Source organism: Pithys albifrons, chromosome 4 (assembly GCF_047495875.1).
Source record: "Pithys albifrons albifrons isolate INPA30051 chromosome 4, PitAlb_v1, whole genome shotgun sequence".
NCBI lineage: Eukaryota > Metazoa > Chordata > Aves > Passeriformes > Thamnophilidae > Pithys > Pithys albifrons.
Window position 1 is genome coordinate 71,750,295 of NC_092461.1, and position 19,814 is coordinate 71,770,108.

Consider the following 19,814-nt stretch of genomic DNA (forward strand, 5'->3'; position numbering starts at 1 on the left):
CTTGGGTTAGCTTAAGTTCTGTCTGCCTGCTGAGTTCCAAGAAGTTCTTTTTCTAATGCTGCTTGTTTTCTTATTAGGGGTGTGTGATTCAGTGTATGTCTTTTTTTTCTTTCCAACCATTTTAATAGCTTTATCAATATAACTAGGGAGGTTGTGTGATTAACTTGTGGTGAGGAGCAAAAAGAGGTTGAGAAATGGCCAGAGAATAAACCGTATTTTGGTAGGGAAATACAGATGTTGGTTTAAGCATTGTCTTGCAACAATGACTACATGCACTGCAAGCTAGCCCACTTTAGCAGCCCATAAACATACCCACTTGTAATTGAGTAGGTTAGCTGCATTTAGCTCAGTGAAACACCACCTAATGTCCAGTCTGTTATGAATAAAAATACTTGCCTACTTTTAAGGCAGTTAAAAAGCGAGGGACCTTACAAAACAAGCCCAGCCCTGTCACTCTGAGTGCTTCACCTGTTTATAGGAAGTTAATGACCAGTGCTCTAACTGGAGTCTTTTGCTGTGCAATTTTTGCTAGAAAGAACAAAGGCTCTCCAGAGACTCCTTCGGAGCTGCTGTAAGAAGCCAGAGTGCTTTTTCGAATTTGAAAATTTTCTGTCCTTGCCATGGTGTCTGTCTTCATCCTACTTCATTCTTCCCGTGCAAGTCCAGATTAGTTCTCCTTTCCTGGGCAACTACTTCTTCAACACCTCTGCTGATGCATACCATGCTCTGTAATTTATTTTATTATCTCTTAGTGTCAGGACAGCATGGCTACAGAAAAGCTTATTGCAGTTCAATATTAGGCAGAATACATGGCACAGCTTAGTTCTTTACAAAGTCTCAAAACATTTATGACATGAAGAGTTGTCGGGTTCTTAAACACTTTATGTGCTTTCGGAAAACCCTTGTCTCATCTTAAATTAGTAACAAAGAATGTGCCAAGTGTCACTTCAGACTGTAGTGCTGTCCTCTGCTTTGAGTAACAGTCTACATAATGAGATGTGCTATTAAATTGCGTAGGTCTAGTTGTGGAATGAAGAGGATTCAGCATCGATTCATGGCAATTCCCTTTCAAAAGGGAGATACGGTTACTGATCTTTTCTGCAACAGAGGTTTCAGTGTGAACATATGTTGATGTGATATACATTTGAATAGCAGGTTGACATAAAATACAGTCTGGCACTTTCACTAAATTACTGAGACTCCCTGTTTGATTGCATTTCTGTCAAGCTGGAAGGCGAGTTATGGCTTGGTGAACTTAGGGAATGTAGCTGATTTTAAGGGAACTAACTAACAAAAAATCCCACTCTGTTATGGACATTGTCTAATATTAACCTTGTCAGTTCAAAGTCCTAGAATGCTCTCAGGGTCAACCTGTCCCCTCTTATGAGTTTCCAGACTCTGAGGACTGTGCTTAGCCTTAGCCAGAGGTGATCTCTATAGCTTGCCATTTTTCCTTAGCTTTGTTTACTCTTGGGCAGATCAACACTTCTGAACTTTCATTTCCTTGAATGTGTACCAGAGTGACTTGTACCCTTGTTGTCGTTTTGCAGGTGTTTCTTTCTTGACAAACTGCAGGAGAAACTTCCCCCTCATCAGGCCAATGACAGCATGGAGGTGGATGAAGAATACGGTGCTGATGAACAAATGGAAGTGGACCAACAGGATGAAGATATTTCCTCAATGATTAAAAGCTGCAAATTTAATATGAAAATGAAGATGATAGAAAGTGCTAGGAAACAGGTGACTGTACTGTCTGACAGCTTGCAGTTTGGTGAGAAAATACATAGCAACAGTAGCTGGAAAAGCCTTTTGGGTGGTCTTGGGCACCCTTTTGCCAGGGCAGACCTTGTGTTTTTCTGACCCTGCGGTGCAGGACATTTTGAAACCTCAAGAAAGTCAGTTCCATGGTGAAAGAAAAGAAGTGGATAAGTGTTAATTATAAAGTTGAGGATAATTTGTCATTACTGGAAATGTGTCTGAAGGCCCCTTTGATCTGCAGCTGGTTTCTGAGGATCTAACTCTAAAGGGCAGATAAATAAAGTATCTGAAATGCTTCAGTCTTTAATGTAAGGGATGCTTGCAACCAAACATTAGTCTTTCTCATTTACAAATAATCTCTTCTGTAAAAGAAAACAAATCGAGTTCTGATAGAATCAATATAATTTACTTCAATCAGCAATGCTGAAGTTCTTTTTTTTTTCACAGTTTTTTTTCATGTTACTTACATGAAACTTTTCACCGAAACACAAACAGAAGTGACTTTCTTACTGGTATTACAAACTAAGTTACCTTTCCCATATATGTTTGTACTACAGAGCGCTAATGCCTGTTTAGTCATGCAGCTGAAATTAGTTTGTTAAACCTCTGTTCTTCTCTTTTCAAATTTCTCCACTAACACAAATCTGTTTTTGAATATGAGACATGGCAAGCAGTGGACATCTCCTTGTCTTACTGTAACTTTACTTAAGTCTTATCATTCCTTAATTGGGTTGCAGTCAAGTTTTAGTTCCTCTTCAGATATATTGTCTGAAAATTCTGTCTTACTCTGAATACAGAACAGCTTTGCAGTTGCCAAGAAGCTTCTGAAAGACCTACGTAAGGAAGCCAAAACGAGGGAAGACTGGCTGATGAGGTGGAATTCCGCCTATTGCCGCTTTATACAGAGTAGCAGCCGGAACCTGAGCTGTCCTGAGCGTGTGCTCTCAGTGTTAAAAACCATCTCCTTGCTTGGTAACAACCTTCTCTTTGCTTCATATTCTTTATTATACAAAGCTGCTTATCATCCAGTCACTAACTTTTTTTTTTAATTCTAACAGAAGATACCAAGTCTGACTATCTTTGCAAGAACATAAGGGCCTTAAGAAACCAGAATCTTCTTCTGGGTACTACATTCCACATCATGGCCAATGCTCTTATTCAGGACCCAAGATGTCTTGAGCAAATCGAGGAAGAAAAGGCTGAAAAGATATCGCTAATATCAGGAGAAAGTCTTCAGAATCCTGAAAAGGTAAATGAGAGCAAAAACTCTGTTAGTTATTTCAGTATCGTAATTAGCCTTTTAATTGGGAAGACATTCTTGTGTTTCTATTCCTCTGTTTGGAGTGGAGGGGAAAGACATAGCAGCTGCATGCCCAGTGGCAAGACAAGGCTTGGGATCCTCAAAAAGTGCCTGGATTTCAGCTGGGCATTTCTGAGGTGCTTCATGCTGTCAGACTGTCTTATTTGACAAAGCGATCTTTATAATACTGATACACTTTATCTAATTTTAATAATAGTGGGGAGGGGCATTTTTAAGGCAGAGCACATGCAGGTCATCTTTGTCTATTCTGGGGAGGTGTACATTTGAAGAATACAGTGACAGACTGTGCAGCATCTGAAATCATTTATGTTGTCAGTTGTCCCAGATGCTGCAGCATGGACTTTTTGTCTGTCTAGTTGTTTAAAAATTCAAAGTACCACTGCTGGATTATTTATATTAATTTCTAAAGCCACCATGGAGACCCTAACACACAGAATCAGAGAATGTTTTGGATTGGAAGGAACCTTAAAGATCATCTCGTTCCAACCCCCCTAACATAGGCAGGGACATCTTTCACTGGACCAGGTTGCTCAGGTTGCCTGACCTAATCTTAACCTACTCTCTTCAGTTTGAAATCATCCCATCACTGCATGCTCTTGTAAAGAGTCCCTCTTCATCTTTCTTGTAGGTTCCCTTCAAGGGAGCATGAATCATACTAGTATAAAAAAAAATCTTTTTTTCTTAATTTATGTTTTTGTGGCTGTTAAAGCAGACCAAGAGGAGATTCCTGCAAAAAAGGCTTTAAGTTTTCAGGTGTGTAGAAACTTAAGCAAAACCTTGAGCTTCAATTATTAACTAATTAGTAAGGGCATTCTTTTTAATGAAATCTAAAAGATGAGCATAAAAGCTCTTCTGTGTCAGGTAAGCAAGATTGTGATACCAGATATTTCCATAAGATTAAGAAGCTTAGCCTGGTATTAAGCAGTACTCTAACTCTGGAATTTTCCCTCTATCTAAACAAAATCCAACCTATTTCTGTTACAGCCTTTAGTGTGGCCAGCAGGACTAGGGAAGTGATCATCTCCCAGTACTCTGCACTGGTGAAGCCACACCTCAAATCCCATACTCAGATTTAGGTCCTGCACTCCAAGAAAGACATTGAGGTAATGGAGTGAGTCCAGAGAAGGGCAATGGAGCTGGTGAAGGGTCAGGAGCACAAGTCTTACGAGAAGCAGCAGAGAGAGCCGGAGTTGTTTTGCCTGTAGAAAAGGAGGGTCGGGGGGACCTAACTGGTCTCTAAAACTGCCTGAGAAGAGGTTATAGTGAGGAGGGGATCGGTCTCTTCTGTCAGTTAACAAGTGAGAGGGTGAAAAGAAATGGCCTCAAGTTGTGCCAGGGGATGTTAGGGTCAGATATTAGAATTTTTTTTTTAACTGAAAGAGTGGTTAGGCATTGGAATTAGTTGCCCAGGGAGGTGGTGGAGTCACTGTCTGTGGAAGTGTTCAAGAGGTATCTGGATGTGGCACTTGGGGATATGGTAGAGAGGTGATTTTGGTGATGCTGGACTCATGGTTGGACAGATGATCTTGAAGATCTTTTCCAGCCTTGATTGTGTAAAGAATCTTGTCAAGTCCCAAGATTGCATGACCTGCCTTAGAAATGTATGATCAATATTACTATGTTTATAATAGAGAAAAAGATACCTGTTGTGAGATTGCTTGCAAAAAGTGAATTTCTGAGCAATCCAAACTGCTTCAGCTCCGTGGGAATCATGCAGATACTTCAGCTTGCAAGGACACACACCTGCTGTTTGTCCAGTAGGCGACGGTCACTCCTTGCAAATGTTTTCATGAGAACGTCTCAACTGTCTTCCTGATCTCTGGACATGGACCTCAAAACATCGGGATGAGATAATACAAACACTGGACTTGTGAGATATAGGCTTTTAACCAATTAGAAGTTCTAGGGTGTTGGGGTGAGACCTTTTTAGCCACTAAGATGTACCTCTAACCCTATATAAACCGTGTGCTGTGTGAAATAAAATGTCTTCACTTTGAATCTCATAGATTTGTACTGTGAAGTCCTTTCTCTCTGCGAAAGTTTGTTTACTTTAGATACCAGATTCATAATAGTTTGATGCATGCTTTTTTAACACAAATTCTAAGTGTAGCTGTTATGCAGATGTTGCAGATCTGTCTTAATAGGAGAAAAACACAAAGTTTTATTTTATTTTCTGTTAACTGTTTCCAACTTTTTTGCAGTTATAAAAATTCCAATTAACATATCCAAAGACTAGTTTAAGTTAAAAGTGTAGTTTATTTATTTCCATTGAAAATTGTAGAAATTAAAGTTCTATAAATTACTACTAGAAATAACATTCTTATTTTTTCCTTTTTATCAGCTGCTCAAAACATCTTAAAACAGTTACAGTTATTGTCTAATGCTACTTGCTAATGTGTATCTTTTTGCTCTTATGATTGAATTTCAGATATTGGCAGGTCTGAACAGGAAGGCTTTTCAGTGTTTCAGCTGTGCTGTGAGGAAATCTGAAGAGGAGGTGCAGTCCCATTCTATGGAAAATGTAGATGTGGTGGGAGTTATCGATGCATATATGACCTTGATTGGTTTCTGTGACCAGTATCTGCGTAGGGAAGAAGAAGGCTTTCTTGGTTAGTCAGGGTTTTTCCTAAGCTTGTGAGATGTATTTATCTTTTGTGATACCTAGGAAATCTCCCCGAGCAACACAGCTTGAACTTAAATGGAACAGTTTGTCCTCCAGTTCAGCAGTATTTATATTCCTTTTTTCACCTCCCCTAACTTTGGTACTAGTGAATTGCTTGTAGTCTCCCTCTCACTTGTGAGAAATATATTATATGCAGCAGATGCTTCCCTTGTTCCTTCCCAGACCACAGCAGCCTTGTATTTAAGACAGGCAAGATACCAGCAGTGATGCAGCTTCCTGATAAAGCTAATCCTTTTGGTCCCCAAGTACATGTGTTGCAGATGTGTGCAGTTCAAACGGATGGGAAGGAGAACAAAGTAAAAATACAAAATACACTTAAAAAACCCCAGCAAATTGCAAAGATGAATGTTTCAGATGATCAAACACATGGAACAAATGATGGTGTTTCTGATAATTCTTGTTTAATGTCTCTTGGCAGAAATTAACACTGTGGATCTGCAGCAATTCCCAGCTGTTATGGTGGAGAAAATGATTAAAGCTTTAAAACTGAATTCCAGAGAAGCCAGGCTGAGATTTCCTAGACTGCTACAAATAATTGAAAGATATCCAGCAGAGACATTGGGTCTAGTGACACGAGAGGTTAGTTGCTTCCATTTTTCTGGCAGCAAACATTGCTATAAATCAAATTTAAAAGGTGGGGGTGGAGGTTGAATGGATAGAGAGGTTAGACTGGTAAGTTTTGCTTCAGGTAAATCAGATAAATTTTATCCCATCATTGTTCCTTGTCTTTTCTCTAACTTCCTGAATCTAATTCATATGAACAGAAACCTTTTTTCTTTACCATTTAACTTCTTATGATTATTCTGATTCCAAATGTTAATTTGAGAGTTGCTGGAGAAAAACTATGGTGTGTTTTGTCTTTTTTTTTCCCTTCAGAACAATTTAATTGGGCTGATAAAGGTGGTTAGTATTAGGGTGAGGAATGTATCTTATTCCTGTAGGCTGAGTTTCTTTCATCAGAATGCCAGCTGCTTTTCCAGACTCATTCCATTTCTCCAACCTTTCTCTCTCCTTCTTCACTTCAGAGGTTACTAGAGCTTTGTCCTCCTTTGTGTTTTCCTCTTCCTTTATTCCTTCCTTCCTTCTGCAACCTGTTCCTCAATTGCCTTTCCATAGCAGGGTAACACGAGCCTTCCCTTCTGTCATGGGACAGATAAACAGGGACCTTCTCCCTTCTCCGTGACTTGTGCCTGTTCCTGCCTTGGCCTGCCTGCCTGCCTTTTCAAGCCCATGTCATTGTGCTGGTGCTCACAGAGCAAAAGGCCCTGTCAGAGGAAGAACTCGAGCAAGGCAGAAACAAGAGTTAGTTATCCCAAGGAACAGAGGAAGCAGCAAAAGTGGCTGAGGTGTACAGGGTGTGGCCACAGTGAAACACCAGTGGTTCAAACAGAACCTGACAACTGATCGAGTTGACAAATCTCACCCAGAAAGGGAGTTCACTGGGCATTTATTTATCCTATCACCTGTCTTTCTGAAAGATATTTACTGGCAGTCTGATCTTAAATTCTATTAGAAGTGTTTAAAGTTGAATAAAGGACAAAACTGTGGTAGGAACTCCACTGTTCCCTTCCCTTGTGATTTTTACTCAAATCAAGACTTCAGCCCAATGGTGTTTGAGCTGAATTCCTTCAAATTTTGAGTTGTTTGTATGTGATGATCAAAAATTATTATATTACATCCAGACAGAAAAGCCACAAGTTTGAGTTTAAAGCCTCATACTTATCAACAAGCTGCAAATCTTTATAACGGGAAACCTATTAAGTAGCAGTAGTGGTGGTGGTAGTAGTAGTAATAATAATAAAATCTGTGCTTCGCTGGGGGATGCTCTGTGCAACCGAGTTGACATTCTCTGTTTCCTTTTCTTGCTTTTCTCGCTGTCAGGCTGTGCCACGGAGCAGTTTTGTTTGTTTGCTATGTTTGGTATTTTCAAGGAGGATGAAAGTTGAAAGCAATGTCTCTTGTTTCTGCAGCTTTCTTCGGTTCCCTGTTGGCAGTTCATTAGTTGGATTAGCCAGATGGTGGCACTACTTGACAAGGACGAAGCAATAGCCGTACAACATACTGTTGAAGAGATTGCTAATACCTATCCCCAGGCAATCGTCTACCCTTTCATGATCAGCAGTGAAAGTTACTGCTTTAAAGACACTGCAACGGGTTATAAGAACAAGGAGTTTGTAGAAAGGTGAAGTTGCAATTGGAGTAGCTCTTTTGTATCTTTTTTTATTCAGGAGTGGACAGATTTTATCTATTTTTCCTAAGCAAACTTTTTTCTTTAGCAAGCATGAGAAACGTTAGAAGGTAGTCCCACTTGCACTGAGTTTTCATTTCAAGGCGCAGAGAAATGCACTACAGCATCTCTATCAGTGTTAGGCATACTCAGGTTGGTGGCCTGAATACTTTATGAAGTGTTGGGTACATACAGTCCCCCACGCTATAGAAAGTTAGAATTTTTCCAAGATAAAACAAAATAACCACAGAAAGGCAACCCATTTTTCCTTGTAATTCTGAGGGAGTCAAAATTGCTTCTTCCTACTTCTGCTCTGCTGAGGTAGAAGGGAAATCTGGTGTATAATTTACACTCTTACTATAGCAGACTACACAGAAGTCAGTACCCATGAGAAATGAAGCTTGCTTGGACATTTACAATTTTTTTTAATACCAAGAGAAAGAAGATGCATTTAAATAGAATAGAGGCTTGTACCAGACTTCGGAGAAGGCAGTAAAATGGATTCATATTATCTTGGGGAATGACAGCTCTGGGTTGTGTTCTGCTCTGCTTATTCAGTGTGCAACATGCACCTTCCTCTACAAGCCCTCGCTTGGCCAATTTTGTCATGTAATAACACCAGAGTTAACCCCCAGGCAAAAGTCAGCTTCTATCACATAGTGCTGTAGAACCACTATTACAATTTTGTGTGTGTTTTTGCATTTTTTTTACTCTCTGATATATTTTCTGAATTTCTTGGCTTGAAATAAGAAGATATTGTCTGTGAAACACAAGACTTTATCACCCTTCAATAACTGTCATGACAGGATGTGTAGTCTGGTTAATGCCTGTTTCTGTTTCAAGTATGCTTTCCACTTACCCACCAAATTCCTATTTCCATTGTGGGACACTTAATTTAAAAATTGGGAGTTGTGTTACATGTTCAGTCAACACATAAAAAGCCATGCAGTCAATGAGAGAATTCTGGGTCATACCTACATACATATAAATTATTTTGAATATAGCAGACAGTCTAGACCATTGCTTATCTGCAGTCTAGGTGGTGATGGTAGTTCTTGTTCTGTTGTGATGCGTTTTTTTCTTCTTTTAAAGGATCAAGAATAAGTTGGATAGAGGAGGAGTAGTTCAAGATTTTATTCACTCCCTGGAGCAGCTCTCTAATCCTGTAATGCTTTTTAGGGTAAAGTGTATTATTTTATTTCCCCCCTTTCCCTTCATTCCTCACCCTCTTTAGGAGGTTTTAGAAGAGGAAGTGCTGGGCAGAGCCTGACACAGTTCAGTTGACACCACAGCCACAGGAAGCGGTTCAACCCCGAATGAACTCATGATGATGATGTTGAGGTTCTGTCAGCAGCTTTCACGGGCTATGGTCTCCTTCCCTTGTGCCAGCTGGCTGCTCTGCACTACCCCTTTTCAGTTTTCTACTTCAGGGTCTGTGCCCTGCTCCACGGTCAGTCTTCCTTAACTGTTCTGAAACCATTACAGAATTATTATTTGTGGCCATCTCTATAATTTTGTACTATTTGTGTTTGACTGCTTGTGTTCTTAGGCCTTTTTTCGTGGTTCCTCCTGGGCGTCCCTGTCTATCTTCTGACCCCTTTGTCCAAAGTGTTCTTGTGTTTGCTGCTCCTGGCCCCTAAAGGCTCTCTTAATTTGTATTAGAGACTACGGTTGTAATTATCAAAATAAAGTAGAAACATTTTATCAAGATACAGAACACAAGGGAAGTATTCCCATAGTCTTTTGATTGCTCTTTTTGGTTCTCAAAAGACACATAATAATGGACTATTAGTAAGTAGGGTAACCCAAGTGTAATCTGAGTGGCTTACTGAAGAGCAAGGGTCACTAAACCTTTTCTCAGTATTCATCTGTTTCCTTCTGTTTTCAGGATTGGGTTGAGGATGTCAAAAATGAGTTGGCTAAAGCTCAGAGAAACAAAAAGAAGCTTAAGAAAATGTATGAAGCAATGTACAAGAATTTGGGAAATTTGGAGGCTCCTGGCCTTGGATTGATGAGGAAAAGGTTTATTCAGGTATGTATGATTACAGAGTAGTGTTGGCATCACGTACTTTTCTAGAAGACATTATAAAGTCAAAAGAGGGAACCAGATCACAGCTTTTACAGGTGCTGCAGGACTTGATGAGACTAGATCAAGTCAGGAGCACAGGACTCAGACTTCTTTGCTAGAAGCCATGGACTTAATATAGTTCAGTTTCCACTTCTGATTGCCCTGCAGGGCTATATGTTCCCTCTTACTCATCTTCTGCATCTCCTGTGCTGCATGCTGCCAGGTTCTTAGGACCTGAGCCTCTCTGATCGTCTGTGGGAATCAAGCCTTCTTTTTTATTCCCTGCTGCCAAGGATTTATGAGCACCTTAGGGAGTTTGGCCATATTATGCTACTCAAATTTGCTGCCGATACTAAGTTACTTATGGTAAGTAATACAGAAGAGTTACTACTATGAAGAATTGCAGCATATAGACATTACAAAATTGACTGAGTTCTAAAACAGTGAAAATCAGTGTAGAAAAGGAAGTCACACATGTGGCAAAAAACACTATGATTACCCTAGTTTCGTATGTAAGTTTTTCAGGTTTGAGCTGACTATTGCAATTCAAAAAGAAAATCCTGATTTGTGGTAGTTCTTTGAAAACATCACCTGTGAGTACTCAAGGGCAGTCAAGAAAGAAAAAGGACTGTCATTAAGAGAATTAAGCATGAATTTGTGCACTGGCATAGCAATGACTGACTCATACTTCTTGAACGCTGTAGTCCTCATCTGCAGTTCTCAAGAGAGATGTAATAAAATGGATAAGGTTCAGAGTGGCAAGAATAATCAGCAGTACAGAGCAACCTCTATACAAGCAACTTTACCATTCTTCCAGTTGGAAAAGACACAAGGATGCCAGATACAATAAATCTTAACATCATTCCCTACACTGGTGGTACTAGGTTGACTATGTTTGACTTGGTGAACTTTAAGGTCTTTTCCAGCCTTAACAATTCTATGATTCTCTCAGGAGTGCCAACCATTAAGTAAATATTCTATGGAAGTGGCAGGTTCAAAACAGTGAGAGGTGTTCCATCATTCATTACACACACATTTAAGTGCTAAACTCTTGCTGCACAGTGTTACTGATGCTTTCATGGGTTGAAATAGCAAGCAGGCAATAGCACTGAGGGGGAAAATGCTTTGAGAGATTTTACATACAAATGCGCACTTCTAAGTTCAGAAATCCCTGAGCTGCAAATTGCTGGAGGCCAGGAGAATGATACTCCTGTAGGAGGAGCACCCGAATTGTATGCTTGTACTGTAGATGAATAGCTCTGTGGCCAGGGCTGGGTGTATCCAGCTCTCTCTCTCATGTGGCCATCCTTCTGTCACATTAGCATTAGATAAACTAACCTGGATGTCTCTAGGGAGATTCCTTCCCCATGAGCAGGAAAGGGGCAGGGTGACAATGAGGCGGAGCTGGGAAGAGGTGAGGTGATACAGCAGCAGAAAGGGCAATTGGAGGTTTAGGGGACACACTAGCCCTTTGACTGTGTTGCTGTGAGATAAGCTGGGTCTTTGATGATAATGACTTTAAACTTAAGAATGGGGGATAAGAATGTGCAGGATGTGCCTCAGTCAGGGGTGGGGGTAGAGAGAGGGAAGCAGCTGTATGTTGAACTGTACAGGGTACAAGCACAGCAAGGAACCTAGCAGGCATGGACACAAAGGCTGACTTAAAAAAAACAAATAGTCCTTTGCTCTTTCAAAAGCTGAAATGTGTGGTATTAGAGGATGCTGCAAGTAGTAGTGTGCTGTGGGAGAGAAGAGCAAGGGAGGTGCTGGAGAGGGTGTAGCAGGGTTATTCCCCTCTGTTCAAGGGAAGGGAGAGCAGTATTCCCATAGAGATCAGCTGCAGAAGAGGGTCAGGGCGATGGTGCACAGACTCTGAATTCACTGCTGTCATGATGCATTGTTATGAAGAAACAAAGCATACTATGAGAATAACTGTATCATTTTGAGTGTCCTTGCTGGTGGAAAAACAAGTTTTCTCTTGACTGACATAAAATTGCTCTCTATGTGAAGAGAGCTTCAGGCTCGTAATCTTCGTGTCTATTATTTATGTGCAATTTCAGTTGTAACTTAAACAGTAAGAATGTTACTATTTTTTTAATCTTACATTCCAGTCATGCATAAATTAAACACTGATGATGGATTGTATTAATTAAAATACAGTGTTAAGGCTAATGACTATTCTCTGCCTTGAATTTTAAACTAAGTCATAACAGAAAAAGCAATCAGGTGTTCCTCTGGAAAGAGATTTAGTGATAAAGATATTGTTGACTCTAGCAGTCTCTTCAGAAGGATGATGTTTTTTGCATTTTCCTTTATTTCAGTGAAAGAGCTGTGTCCTTCATAGTTTTGGACAAAAATGATCAGGCATTGAAAAAAACCAAGTGAGCTTATATATCTTTCCAAGCCATTAATACCAGGTCCAAGACTGGACATCTGGTTTTTCTAAACAGTGAGTGCCGAACAGAAGAAGTCAACTCAGTTAACTACTTGTAGATAATACTTTTTCTATTAAATGCATCAGTGTGAAATATCTTTGCACTCTTCCTTTATTAGGATATTTAAGGTACTTTTCAATACAGTTCTATAATGTCCAAAATTATTACAAAGCAAATAATTAATAATAAATCTGATAATAAATAAAACATTCAGACATTTCGTAGAACCATAGAATGGTTTGGGTTGGAAAGGACCTTAAAGATCATCTAGTTCCAAGCCCCCTGCCCACCTTCCACTAGACCAGGTTTCTCAGAGGTCTATCCAGCCTGGCCTGGAACACTTCTAGGGAATGGGGCACCCACAACTTCTCTGGAAAACCTGTTCCAATGTCTCATCAGCCTCACAGTGAAGAATTTCCTCATAATATCTAATCTAAACCTGCCCTCTTTCAGTTTAAAGCCGTTGCCCTTGTCCTGTCGTTGCATGCATGCCCTTGTAAAAACTCCCTCTCCAGTTTTCTTGTAGGCCCTCTTTAGGTATTTTATATTAAATGTTTCACTAGCTGATCCTAAATTCTTGTAAGCAGTTGAGGTCCGTGTATTAAGTTTAATGAACACAATTATTGATGTGGCTACTCAGATCCAACTGCAGCTGGAAGAGGTAGAAAGGGATTAGCTTCTCATTTTGACAGGATATTACTGAGTTGATAAAATGTAGATATTTCTATTGGTGGTAGCTGGAGTGCGACCAAACAGGCAGTGAAAAGATTCTGTCAGACTAGAAATAACAGAAAAAAACTGGAGTGACAGTATTGGTATATTTTAGGAGCTCAGATAAAGCTGTATGTTAGATAGGAAGGTACCATTTTGGTGTTCTTGTGTAGTGTCTAGCACTGTGTAAATAGGACTCCTTTCTATAAATGATTCTTAGGCTTTTGAGAAGGACTTCAACCATCATTTTGGCAAAGATGGTTCAGAACTCCTGGATATGAAGGCTAGTGACTTCGATGTGATTGCAACTTCTCTCCTTGCAAAAATGAACAAAAACCATAAAGAACCTGGAAACCTAAAAGAGTGTTCACCATGGATGAGTGAATTCAAAGCTGAGTTCTTGAGGAATGAACTAGAGGTTCCTGGTAAGTTCCCCTTCAGTGTCAATGGTGAACTGTCCCTTACAAGAGAGTTGATACTCTTGGGCTCTACTCCGTATGTTGTCTATAAGGCCCTTATTTCTGGCCTTACGCCTTTTCTGGCCTTGTCTGCAACAACTCTGTTCACTCTCTTAAATCTTTTCTTAAGCCGTAGTTCTTATTTTTAAAATTGTATCTGAAATTGTTTATCATACCTAAGAACTGAGTATTTTTCTAAAGGCTTAATTCCAGAAAATTTGATATATGAATCTAACATATGTTGAAGTCTAGTTCAAAAAAGGTTGTGTCCTCTGTAACCATTAAGAGCTGCAATTCTAACAGCTAAACAAGGAAAGACTATTAGTAATTCACAGATAAAATCATAATACATGTATGTTGGATTTTTATGCATTTTAAAATATAGTTATCATTCTATGAATTTGACAAATTATTTGTGTGTTCTGTTCTTATACACACTTTAAAATAGAAGTAAAATCAGTCTATGTAAGTTCTTTCTAATATCTTTTCTCCATTACCTCTTCAGGTCAGTATGATGGAAAAGGGAAACCACTGCCGGAGTACCATGCAAAAATCTCTGGATTTGATGAACGGGTATGTTTATAAGATTGTGTCAAAATCCTGTGTGGTATAAATCTGTGTCCATATTCCATTTGAAGAATGTGACAATAGCAGGGTCCTTGCTGGTGAATGCATCTTGCAGCACATAAAGGAAGGTCTGTAAGTGGGCAGTGTTTTTCTACTAGCAGTTGAGTAACTTGATTATGTCACCTAGAAATGACAGATATACTTGATTTCAGTGAGGATTCTGTAAGACCGTTTCTTCTATCACAAATAGTTTGCTTTGTCCTGTCTTTATCCAAGATAAGTGTCATGGAATCCTTGAGGAAGCCAAAACGTATAACAATCAGAGGCAGCGATGAGCAGGAGTATCCTTTTCTTGTCAAAGGTGGTGAAGACCTGCGGCAAGACCAACGTATTGAGCAGCTGTTTGATGTAATGAACGTTATCCTTTCCCAAGATGCTACATGTAGCCAAAGAAATATGCAGTTAAAAACTTACCAGGTCATCCCCATGACAACAAGGTAGGCATTTATCTTGAAAGGACAGAAATCCTGTGTTAGCATCTCTTACTTTTGGCATGTTGGAAAGTGAGACTTTTGTGTGTCAGATTCAGTTTCAGAGTGTTTTGTGTCTTGGCTTAATATTTTTTTCTCTTTTTTTTAAAAAAACATTGAAATTGCTTTGTTTGGAAACTGGGTTTTGTAGTATATTTAAATTGGTGTCTTTTAATCTTCTTTTAGCAGGCATGAGTGTTCCTCCAAAGTTCATCTCTGAGCTACTTGTTCACATCTCTGCCTTGTTTTGTTCTAGACTGGGACTCATCAAGTGGCTGGAAAATACTTGTACCTTAAAAGAATTCCTGAAAAATAGCATGTCTGAAGAGGAAAATACCAGCTATAACAGGTGATTCTTGGGCTAGTTGTCTGCTTTAATAGAGACCACTACTAGTGGGGTTTTGAATAACTGAAAGTCTCGTGGCAGTATTTTCTTTTTTTTCTCTTTTTTTTTTAATTAAAGAATGAAATAAAAACACCTATGAACAAGGAGGCAGTTTTTACTTCCTGACCCAAATTACTAATTGGCAAGTGTTTGTTTAATGAGTACCATTGTACCTGGAATATCCTCCACCCAACTTGTTTAAACAGGAGGCTTATAATTATAATCACGAGTGACGTCATTATCATCACCATTTCCTTATCATCAGATTGATTTTACAGGCAAAGGATTTTGAGCTCTTGATTTGATCAGGCAGGAAGTGGACTTAGGTCAGTGGGGGGCAGGGGAAGGGAGCAGAGAGAGAGCCGATTCAGAACCTGGTTTAAGCAGTGAGTCACTGATGGGGGGGTGGGGGGGTGGGGGGTGGAAATTCGTAGCAAATGCACAAAACACAACTGTAAAAGAGCACTGTCTCTGACTTTATACAAATGCTGGGTTTGAATAAATCATATTACTTTCTCGTGTTTGTAATTAGAGGTTGAATATTTGTAAAATTGATTTAATTCTAGCAGGTCAGCCTGTTTCTGTCCTGGAATTTAGAAATGTGGCTTAATTTACAAGCACTGCTCTTAGTTACATAATCTCTGTTTGAGTTTGTCCAAGTGTTGTTGTCACCATTTACTTTTACTAGTTAACAATTATGGGGCACATTCGAGGAACTTCCAGCATGGAGGCTGGACTTCCAAGAGTCTTTATTTCTACATTCAGTTGATTTGGGAGCAGTTTAGGAACGGCTGCAAGTTCCTGCTAAGATGTTGATCTCAATTCACTGACTGGGAAAGTGAAGAGGACTCTCATGGAACCATCTCATGAAGGGAGGAAATTTCTAATATGCTAAATGAGAAAGATCAGTGCCATTCTAAAAGCAGGTCTTACTTTATAAAAAAAAAGTTTTATTGTTCTATATAGACTTTAAAATTATTTTCCCATGTGTTATTCAATCGAGAAAATTAAAACATTTTATATTGAGCTATGTTTAACTGACAGCACTCACAAAATAAAATCCTGATGAATTTTCTGGCAATATTTTGGTTGAGGTAGGGGGAACAACTTTCTGAAGCTTTGAACTCCTTTTCTTTGTCCCCAGGTGATGGGCTATGCAGTCTATAAATGATAAATGCTTCCTAAATGGAAAGAATGTATCTCAAAACATTCTTTGGATTGAAGAGAGAAGACTGGTTCTCTCCAGAATAGAAGTTTAATATATTTAGTTAAGATGGGAGCATGTACTGTGGTGGGCTATGTGATGCCCCTCAAATGGCTATGAGACTGAGTTAAAAATATCTTTCCCTCCCTGGAGAAGTTATTTTTGATCTTTCTTCTAAAGGCAGCATCTAATTTTCACAGTATCTATGGACAAATTAGCACCTTTGAAGTGTCTGGTCTTCCATCATATATGACTGAAGTGCATTCAAAGCTGGGGGGAAGGAGATGGATGGATCAGCATATGCACTGACTGTTTAAGCTTCATTTCCAAAGCAAGGCTAAAATTAATGTAGGCTATAGCTTCCTGACTCTTCCTTTGCATAAAAATCTCATAGGTCAGAGCAGAACACAGCTTGTGGATATTTGAGTACAGAGTGGTAAGATCATCAAGGAATCATTAGTCCTTTCTTTTTCTTTTTGATCCATAGCCAAAAAGGTCCTCGTGCTACCTATTCTGAGTGGCTGTCCAAGATGAGTGGGAAAGCACAAGGCATCTCTCGATACCATGCTATGTACAGGTAGGATTTAAAAGAGAACTGCATGTAAAATAATAGAAGCTAGAGCATGCACACACACAATTGTAGAAATTCCGGGAAAAATATGATCTGCATTAGAGTATGATGGCTAGGTCTGATTTTTGCTTGTTTTACTGCTTTGTCTTACTGGAGATGCTCTGCAGGAGGAGTTTAATACTGCCAAAATTCCCACCAGAGCACAGAAGCTTCCAGAAGCTTGCTCGCTTCCTTAAGAAAGTGTCTAGACGCAGATACTGTTCTTCAACTTTCTTTTCTAAGTGTCTTGTTCCTAATTATGCAGTGAGGTAGACTGCCTCAGAGCCCAAGCATCTGCTCAAGTTGGACAGAGGAAATCACTGCGATTCACTGGGAACTGAAGAATTTTTGATGATTTGGGTTGCTGCTTAAATTTCCACATCCAGTGGGCTGTTACTTCAGTGGCTAACATTGTTCCTTCATTCATTTGCAGCAATGCAAGCCGTACAGAAGCAGTTATGTCTTTCAAAAGCAGGGAAAGCAGCGTTCCAGAAGACCTCCTGCGGTAAGTGCGCTGTCAGCGACTGCACGTTGTGAAACGAATGATGGTGTTTATCTGTGATCAACAAGTCAGTTCCCTTTTGTTCAGGCGAGCCTTTGTGAAAATGAGTACATCTCCTGAAGCATTCCTGTCCCTGAGGTCCCATTTTGCCAGCTCTCATGCACTGATGTGCGTCAGCCACTGGATACTTGGTATTGGAGACAGACATCTGTCCAACTTCATGATTAACAGGGAGACAGGTGGCATGGTGGGAATAGACTTTGGATATGCATTTGGTGCAGCCACACAGGTATTTGTTTTCTAATTAATTCGTTACAGCTCTTGCATTTATTATGTGCATTTACATGTGTATCCGTAGTACTAAATCTGATGCTTTTCACTTGCTGTGGTTCTGGTCCAAAATTAGTTTACAAGTTATTTCTAGTTAACCAAATAAAATCTCTGCATCAGATATTCTCAGACAAGCCGGGAGCTGTACAGTTTCACAGTTGATGTGGCAGTGTTTTGCATAGTTTAACCATGCTTTCAACCACTATCACTATTCATGAGTAGAGTTTTGATGTCACAACTTGGTTCAGTTTTACTGTGTTGCACATTATATTCAGTTAAGTGACTAAGAGGTTTTCAAAGTTTATAAAGGAAAAATACTCCTTTCTAATCCTTTTGTTCCAAGGCTTCTTATTTCTTCTTTTGTTTTGACTGTCCTTCCCTTTGGCTAGTTTTTGGGTGTGCCAGAGTTGATGCCTTTTCGCCTGACTCGACAGTTTGTTAATCTGATGATGCCAGTGAAAGAGTGGGGACTCATTTACAGTGTGATGGTGCATGCCCTAAGGGCTTATCGTTCAGATCCAGATCTCCTCATCAGCACAATGGATGTATTTGTAAAAGAGCCTTCTTTGGACTGGAAGGTGGGGTTTTTCCTCTTTCCTTTTTTCTTCATGTGAAAATTCTTAAACTGTAATAAGAATAAAACTGATCAAAAAGGAAGTATTTCTTGATATTCACTCCCAGTGCTGCTTTTATCTTTATTTTATTATGTTCTCAGAGAAACTGAACTTGAATATTTAAAATGACAGAATTCTATATTGACGCACAAAGAATATGTCTGTGTTATCAGTGTATTGTTCTTTATCTGCATGATGATACTAAAGGAGTGGGTGTCTCTTGATCATGTTATGTCAGTTATGGCAGCAGCATAAATACTTGCAACTTTTTGCCTCTTAACTTTCCATAATAGCACTGTATATATCAAACTAATAATTACAGAGAAAAAAAATCTGAAACTAGTTGTTCAGTAACTTCAGCTGCACTACTTTGTCCTCCACTACGTATGCAGTTAAGTCACTGGCTTAACTTGCTATCATCTGGCAGCTTAGAAGTCTTTTTTAATTGTATGATTTATGATAAACAGGAAAAATTTGTTTTCTCTTTAGAACTTTGAACAAAGACAGCTGAAAAAAGGAGGCACATGGATTAAGGAAATAAACACATCTGAAGTAAACTGGTACCCTTTGCAAAAAGTCCGCTATGTCAGAAGAAAGCTTACAGGTGCCAATCCAGCAATAATCACTTGGTAAGATGCTCTCCTTTTGCTTTAAACTGCTCCACTAAGAGCTTTGGCAGGCTCCTGTGTCAGATTTTGCTCCCTTTGGATAGAATAGTGGCTAGGAAAAGAGGAGAGACAGACAAGGGCAAAATTTCAACAAACCTTCTGTCAGAATCATTTTGGTCCATGTACAAGCTCTCTGAATAACCCTCCCAGACAAAACACCAGGTATCTTCCCACAAGCTTTCTTGCTCCAGCTCAGGCCTCTGAGCAGTTTTACTGCTCCTGGCAAGACACATCTCCCCATCCTGTCAGCCTGCTTCAGCTCGCACTGCTCCACCCACTGTCCTTCATATTTGTCTCCATGGCTTTTAGGATAGGGTTAATATTTAAATAAATATATGCTTCTGCTGAAGAATTGCTTGAAATGGAACCTGAACCAGCTGTAGGGGAGGCATGGAGGTAAGCTGCTTCCCAAAACATCAGATTCAAATCTGACGGCATTTTCAGGTTATTTATGTCAGTCTAGTCAAGTCTGGCTCAAGCCAGAATGTCTTTAAAGTTCAGTTAAAAGTACAATTAATCCCTTCCATCCTCTTTTAAAAAGACATTTTGGATTAATCAAGGGAAAGACAAAAAAGCAAAGAAAGCAAGCCTGTTTTAAAACCATATAAATATTGAAAAGTGCAGGACTTGGGAGGAGTTCCTTTTGCGGTTGAGGCTGAACTGGAAAAGGCAGTAAAATACTTGTTACAGGCACAAATCAGGAGGGCAGGTAAGGAGATCAGCAGCTTGGATGTGAACTGCAG

The 19,814-nt window shown here is 39.5% G+C and overlaps 1 protein-coding gene across 3 annotated transcripts in view; it reads left to right on the forward strand.

Moving 5' to 3' along the window:
* PRKDC (protein kinase, DNA-activated, catalytic subunit) overlaps positions 1-19,814 on the forward strand; it is an 83,026-nt gene that overhangs the window by 60,862 nt on the left and 2,350 nt on the right. For 2 of the 3 annotated variants that reach the window (XM_071554563.1, XM_071554565.1), the window contains exons 69-85: positions 1,551-1,740; positions 2,556-2,730; positions 2,817-3,007; positions 5,508-5,688; positions 6,181-6,341; positions 7,733-7,944; positions 9,082-9,169; positions 9,878-10,021; positions 13,424-13,628; positions 14,167-14,234; positions 14,505-14,725; positions 15,015-15,107; positions 16,835-16,924; positions 17,391-17,462; positions 17,547-17,748; positions 18,179-18,367; positions 18,893-19,032. In XM_071554563.1, the coding sequence (XP_071410664.1) occupies positions 1,551-1,740; positions 2,556-2,730; positions 2,817-3,007; positions 5,508-5,688; positions 6,181-6,341; positions 7,733-7,944; positions 9,082-9,169; positions 9,878-10,021; positions 13,424-13,628; positions 14,167-14,234; positions 14,505-14,725; positions 15,015-15,107; positions 16,835-16,924; positions 17,391-17,462; positions 17,547-17,748; positions 18,179-18,367; positions 18,893-19,032 (2,622 nt within the window). The remainder of the gene's footprint in view (positions 1-1,550; positions 1,741-2,555; positions 2,731-2,816; positions 3,008-5,507; positions 5,689-6,180; positions 6,342-7,732; positions 7,945-9,081; positions 9,170-9,877; positions 10,022-13,423; positions 13,629-14,166; positions 14,235-14,504; positions 14,726-15,014; positions 15,108-16,834; positions 16,925-17,390; positions 17,463-17,546; positions 17,749-18,178; positions 18,368-18,892; positions 19,033-19,814) is intronic. The other variant, XM_071554564.1, reaches the window with a different exon arrangement.